Source organism: Parasteatoda tepidariorum, chromosome 9, assembly GCF_043381705.1.
Source record: "Parasteatoda tepidariorum isolate YZ-2023 chromosome 9, CAS_Ptep_4.0, whole genome shotgun sequence".
Lineage (NCBI taxonomy): Eukaryota > Metazoa > Arthropoda > Arachnida > Araneae > Theridiidae > Parasteatoda > Parasteatoda tepidariorum.
This window is the reverse complement of record NC_092212.1, coordinates 48,327,456-48,334,616: the sequence shown is the minus strand read 5'-3', so window position 1 is coordinate 48,334,616 and position 7,161 is coordinate 48,327,456. Positions and strand designations below refer to the sequence as shown.

The window sequence follows — 7,161 nt, the reverse complement described above, 5'->3', positions numbered from 1 at the left end:
CATGCTAAGAAAATCAGTGCCATTACACGAATTTCATCATAAATCTAAGTGGTTTTTCAGCATTTATTGTTACAGATTTCAGAGTTTTATTTTGAAATTTCGATACGCTTAATAAAATATTACTACGCGAATTAATTTCAAATCAAGCATTTGAATAAATCTTTGAGGCAAGCGTTCGAATTGCGCCAATTTCGCCATGAATTCACATTGTTTTTTGAAAAACTTTTTCAATCGGTTATACCCATGGATTTAATTTCACGATCCAGATAATTTTAATACGGAATTATAGCGACATAATAATCTGGAATCACGCATATGAGTAATCAACTATTTGATTTTGATTACGTTAGTTCGATTTAGCAGCGAACCGTAGAAAATCGTTATACGCAAAGGACGCTTAATTAGTTATGGTGTCATGTACTACAGGTATTGTGATAATTGGTAAAGTTTTAATAAGAACTAGTGGGCTGCGCCCCCTGCTCGATAACGCTTGCCTACCCCCGAAAATTGCTAAGCAATCTTATATGGTTTGTTTCGCAAACCAAGCTCGCTTCGCTCGCTACTAACTTAGGTACATTGCAAATTCACAAAATTCTAAGAATTCAAAACAATCATTCAAATCCACATAAAAACTTTTTTTAAAAAAAAAAATTACATCTCTTTAGTAAATACTAAGTCATTAAATTAAATTTGTATTAAAATAAATGACATGTAATTCGTTAAACCTATTAGAAATGTACCATAGTATAAAATCTTAAAGCGTAACAGCACGACTGAAGGCCTGGTTTCTTAAGGACAGGACTTTCTTAGGACAGGACGCCGTCAGCTGGAAATCAGCGCTAACCTCTGATTGGTCCATTTGTGAGTTTGATAGTATGCGTCATCGAACGCTCATCTTGAACTACAATTGCCGTCCAACTCAACTGCAGTCAACGTGACGTTAACCACAGAAGCAATGGGGGACAACTTCCAACAGCACATTGAAATCAGCCAAGATTTTGATTTTGACATTAAACATAGCTTCTTCATTAAACATAGCACTCTTCATTTAGCTCAGCTATAATGTGTTTTTTCTTGGACAAAGTCATTATTTGTTCTCTAAAACACTGGTCGACAATAACAAAATCAATACAAATTCAAAATAAATATTTGTTTACGTTATTAACGCATGTGCAATGCGAGATAATGCCTGTGTTGGACCGACTGCTAACGCTGAGCTAACAAAACGGTATTTTTATGGCGTCAAAATTAAATCAACTTAACGCTGACGCCCAGTCAAGACGCTTCTCCTAAGAAACCTGGCCTTGAGCTAACACACCAGTATTTTGTTGGCGTGAGCGGTACGAAAACGTCCCGCTGACGCCCAGATAAGGCGCTTGTCCTAAGAAACCAGACCTTTAGGACAGGACGCCGTCAGCTGGAAATCAGTGGCTAACCTCTGATTGGTCCATTTGTGAGTTTGATAGTATACGTCATCGAACGCTCATCTTGAACTACAATTGGGTATACTATAGCATACGTCACAGATCATGTTATTCCTACTAAATTTAACTAGTAAACAGCATTTTCTGCGAACCTGATTTCTATACTAGAATGCAAAGTTTCTTGACAATGACGTCACGGCTGGCGGAGGAAGATGGATAAATAAGTTCAGCCGTATATCAGCCAAGTATTTTTTAAATAGCCGTAGGGTTGTAAGGAGCAGGATCGAAATGACGTCACACTCTTCTAGCTTCCAATATGGCGCAATAATCGNGATTACGTTAGTTCGATTTAGCAGCGAACCGTAGAAAATCTACATACGCAAATGACGCTTAATTGGTTATTGTATCTTGTACTACAGGTATTGTGATAATTGGTAAAGGTTTAATAAGAATTCCACAACGGGTTTTCCGTAGTTTCAGAAAATAGGTCTCCACTGGTACCAAAGATAGTGTATTGATATTTTATATGAATCAGAATGATATTATGAATCATATGATATTATGAATCAGAATTGAAATAAATTTTCCCCACTTCTACATGTAAGTATTTCGAACTGTAAATTAAAGGTCAGATAGAGAAATGGTCATGTTTCAAAGACCTTACTAAGGTTTAAAAAGAATTTTATTTGTTTTAAAAGTTTTAGCTTCTGTTTACTGCCATTGATAAATGTATTTTGCTCAAAACTCAAATGTTAAAGGGTTGTGTTAGATACTAACGTAGGTATAAAGTATTATATTTATGTATTTATTGATTATTAAAACTGAATCAATACGAAGCAGTTTTAATTCCGATACTGTGCATATAAGTGTCTTACGGCTCCCTGAAACACATAGATATGCACCGGAGAAAATTACTGATAGAGGTAAATTCTGACTATCTTAAATTGGCCGTGAGCAATAGCATGACGCTAAGTGATGCTAAATACTGTTAATCTCTATTTCAAAACTAAAAAAAAAATTAAACTCAGTGGCGCGACAGCCCATAGAGGGCCAAGGCCCACTGTTAATCTCTATTATGATGAAATAAACTACAAAAAATGTGCTTTGCTGAATATAATAGCTTGAAGACACAGTAAAGGGTAGCAAAAAAAATAAAAAGATATTAAAATATTTTAGCTTTATTAAGTGAAGAGCTTAGTGGAAAAACCGCATAAAACAAAAAAATAAAGCAAAAAAATAAAAAGACATTAAAATATTTTAGCTTTATTAAGTGAAGAGCTTAGTGGAAAAGCCGCATAAAACAAACAAATAAAGCAAAAAAATAAAAAGATATTAAAATATTTTAGCTTTATTAAGTGAAGAGCTTAATGAAAAAACCACATAAAATTTTTTTTCAGAGAGGCTATAATCAAAACAAGAAAAAAATGGTCCTCGAACTATATTATTATCGATTTGTTCGAAGGTGGGACTAATAATTCTTTGTGTTATTTTACTAAACACTGCCTATTTTGAAAATAAAAATACTAATAACTAATGTGGATTAGTTATGCTAAGATTAAGGAGAGAGCCATAAAAATTCTGTCACATTAAACATACCCATATAAAGGCAATCTCCTTACATAATTTTCCCTGATTCATAATTCCCTTAAAAATGTCACTTTCCTGGTTCTTCCATTAGACTCTTCATTTGTGTCGGTATATGCTTTGCAGTTTTGACCATGATGTCTGTAGTGTTGTTCAATACTAGTATAGTGATAATTTTTTTTTATTCGCCCCGTGCGAAGAACGGTTATTCAGCTATCAGTAAAATATGAAATAGATAACAGATGGGCTAAATAAAGCTAAAATTCTAGTCGCAAATCAAAATTTATTGGTCGTAAATTGTGACAGGATTTCGTGAGATTTGAACAGGATATGACCAAACATACATGTTTAAGAAATGCTACGTGTTTGAAGAAATAGGTTTATCTAAAACTCATTTGAAAGGAAATTGATATAGCTTGAAATGTATATTTAAGAAGTTTACTAGATTGTATTTTTTTCAGAGCAGGCAAAAAATTATTTACCATGTTTCTTTCGTTTATTACTAATTTATTTAATGATATTTTTTTTTTAAATTTTTATCCTAGGCAATCAGTCATTTTATTAAAAATTATGGTGTGGTAGCCAAAGAAGTGGATATAAAAATGGACCTAGCACCCAATATGTTCCAACATATCTTAACTAAAATCACTGAACCTGTTTCTTATTCAACTTCAGGGAAGATGAGTGAAGTCAACTTACCTTTAGAGTTACTAAAACTTCCTTTTGGAAAATCAAACTTCAGTTTCTGGACTTTATTTACTTTTGTATTTTCACGTAATCCTCTGATATACAAAGAAGAAAACATTCCTTTCTATATTGAATACCAAAGTGAATTGTACAAAAAGTTCGACAGTATGCTGGATGAAAACTCTATTTTTATATGTCCTACTTTGCTCTTCACAGCACCTCGACCATACCAAATGATGATGTATTTCTATAGTATAGTATGGGCAGCTATATTCTCTTTTCTTGGCTTTCCTGCCACTCAGGTTCCAATGGGATTGACTCAATCTGGCCTGCCTCATGGAATGCAAATAGTAACGGCTATGAACAACGACAATTTGAGTTTAGTTTGCGCAAAAGAACTCAGTGAAGTATTTGGAGGGTGGACAGCACCAAGTTGATTATCCTCTACTGCAGGGATGGGCAAACTACGGCCCGCGGGACAACTGTGGCCCGCCGGAAGGTTTTATCCGGCCCGCGGATGTAATTATAACTTGCCAATTCATGACGAATATAAACAATGTACATCCATTTTCTTTTCTACTTTGTTTAAAGCTTTTTTTGTTATTTCTTTTTTAACAAAGTACTAATGGCCTTTTATTTTCTCTATATTTGTTTTACAAAACATAAATTGATGGAAATAGCTAGCACAGATAGCATCAATTGGTAAAATGTTGAAAGCAGAAGCCGCAAATTGGCGCTATCTGAAGCAGTTGTTTCTAAATATGTCAAAGTTTGAGCTTCACAAATCATCACCAAAAGCTAGTTTCCCAAATTTAATATTTCATGCTAAGAAAATCAGTGCCGTGTTTGCTACATTATATACATGTGAACAAGTGTTTGCAACTATGAACCTTAGAAAAAATCATTTCAGAAGTAGACTAACAGACAAACATTTAGCCTTTCCTTAGAATAAATACATCACTTGGAACTTCAATATAAGAAACTTTGAAAAATGAAATCGCAATTTCATTCATCGCATTAAATATTTAAATAAAAACTTGTATATCGTTTTTTTTTTAATTTTTATTTTAGGAGTTTTTACTTGGCCCACCAAACTTTTTTTTCACGTTTTCTTGCCCCCGACCAAAAAGGTTTGCCCACCCCTGCTCTACTGTGATTAATCATGTTTCATAAAATGTTTATTCCTCAAACATGTTCCTTTCAGTGTTAACTCTCGATTATCCGAAGAATTGAATGGCTCACCTAGCGCAGATAAGCAAATTCATGAATAATCAGCAAAACACGTAAAAATGACACCCATCATCAATTTCTTAATATAAATGATAAATTTTAGTATCATTTATTATCTGCTATCAACAATTCCTTTCGTATTTTCTTATTATTGTTGTATGAAAAAGCCTATCAAATTTTTGTTTTGTTTTTTGGAATGCTAAATGCTAAAATAAGACAGTCACAAGCAGACTTTTAACTCAGAAGCTCATACACTATTAAAAAAAGAACGCATAAAACAATGTTCGAAAAACGTCAATTAGTTCTTATAAACAGTTACTGTGCGTACACGATTTTTAGAAACTCTTATCAGTAACAAAATTAAAAATAAACTGCTTACAACAATTCTGAAATCAGGCATATGGCCCATAAATTATTGAAAACCCCTGATTCAACCATTTTCTTTCCGGAGTATAAGTATATCAGGGGTTATGTGTGGACCATACTCATTTGTTAGTTATCAATTTTATAACGAGTTCCAAGAATGTGTTGCATGTTGACTAAATAAATTGTTGACTGAGGTTAATTCATTCCCATTCATAATATGAACGCAAGGCAGAAAAAACTAATTTGCTATCTGTATCATTGTTTTGAATAGCAGCAATACGATTCAGAAAAAGATACTGCTTTGATGGGGGCCAAATCTATTCACACCTGGGCTACGAAATGGATGTTTGCTAGTATGTTGTTCTCGAAACTCTTAAAATAGTTCCATCTTTATGAATTCATTTATTTTCAAAACTAAATGCTATATTGTTTATCATTGCAAAAAAAAAAAAAAAAAAGAGAGAATTGCGGATAATCGGTAATTTACTGTATTTTTATCTGTATCTTTATTCTTACTGTAAATCCATTTACTCCGAAGGAATTTTGTTGATCCTAGGCATGTAGAGTATTTGCGCATGGTAGTTTCAACATTCCTGACTTGGCTTCATAATTTTGACATAGCTATGATTCAAAAGAGTATATTATGGATAACTAGTCAAATTTTCATTTTTTGTCCTAACAAAGTTAACTGTTAACCAAACTTGTAGCCAAAGTGTAAATGATTACCACAACTTTGTTACAAATCGATTCAAATGCAGGTTCTGAAACATGCTTATCCATCTCACACGCAGAAACAAGCAGAGCTCGCTACGTACCAACAAGGAACTCGTTGAAACAAGGCTTAAGATATCAACAAAAGTTGAGGCAAATTTTTACATTGAAAACGAAACAGTTAAGATGCCCCACTTATAACGTCTCATCCATTATTCATTATCAGAACTTAAAATAGAAAACAAGTATTTAACGAGTAAAAATAAATTAACAGTTTGTGATACGATATAAATTTTTAAAGAAAATAAAATATTTTTGTACTTGTTAACCACACCAGTGTAGTTTTGGTTAAATTCATAGACTAGAATAATTTTTTTAAAACTCAATTATTACACGTTTCAACTATGTTGGCATTCTGAAAATAGTATAATATTTATTTAAACGATGCGAAAAAGCATGTCCTATAATGGTACACCTTATAAGGCCGCTATTATCTAAAATAATAATCGGTACTAGATCTTCAACGAATACCAAATATTCATATATATATATATATTGTATCCTGGTTCCTTTGTATCCTTTATCCTGATTTCATTAGCACTACATTCTTTTCTTACAAAGAAAGCTTTCATTTAGCAGAAGTGGAAGACACGAGAGTCAAATCAAATCACACATGTAATTATGAAACTTCGGATAAAACAAGGAAAATTACAACTTTCATATTTCTTTAGCAAAACCCCAAGCAATCAAATTCATCAAACAGCAAATGTTTATTTATTATTCTTATAAAATGTTCAATTCTATGTTTTCTTGCAATAAAAATAGTTTTAATTCAAAGGTCAGATTTATTGTTTCAGCTGGACAAAATATTATTAAGCTCGAGACTAAAAAAACTAAGCTTGCGGAAGAAAGAAAATCACTTTGTGATCTTATAATAATTCCGATTAAAGAGGTTCGGATAATATAGGTTCTACCGTATATGAAATCTTTTTGCAAATTTCTTAGCGTTATATAAGAAGTAAAAACAAATAGTAAGAGAAATGCGAAATTTTTTGTTGATTGTTTTAGGTGGGCTGATATGTTTGATTATTGGTCCACCTAAGTAATTATATTTATCTCTAATATTAAAAAAATGACTTTAAAAAAAATAAGAGCTAAA

The 7,161-nt window shown here is 32.5% G+C and overlaps 1 protein-coding gene across 1 annotated transcript in view; it reads left to right on the top strand.

Annotated features, from left to right (window-relative positions):
- LOC107455516 (fatty-acid amide hydrolase 2-A-like) overlaps positions 1 to 6,833 on the top strand; it is a 33,047-nt gene extending 26,214 nt beyond the window's left edge. The window contains exon 9 of the mRNA XM_043050736.2: positions 3,554 to 6,833. Within this exon, the coding sequence (XP_042906670.1) occupies positions 3,554 to 4,132 (579 nt within the window). The 3' untranslated portion in view covers positions 4,133 to 6,833. The remainder of the gene's footprint in view (positions 1 to 3,553) is intronic.
- Positions 6,834 to 7,161: the final 328 nt, after the last annotated feature.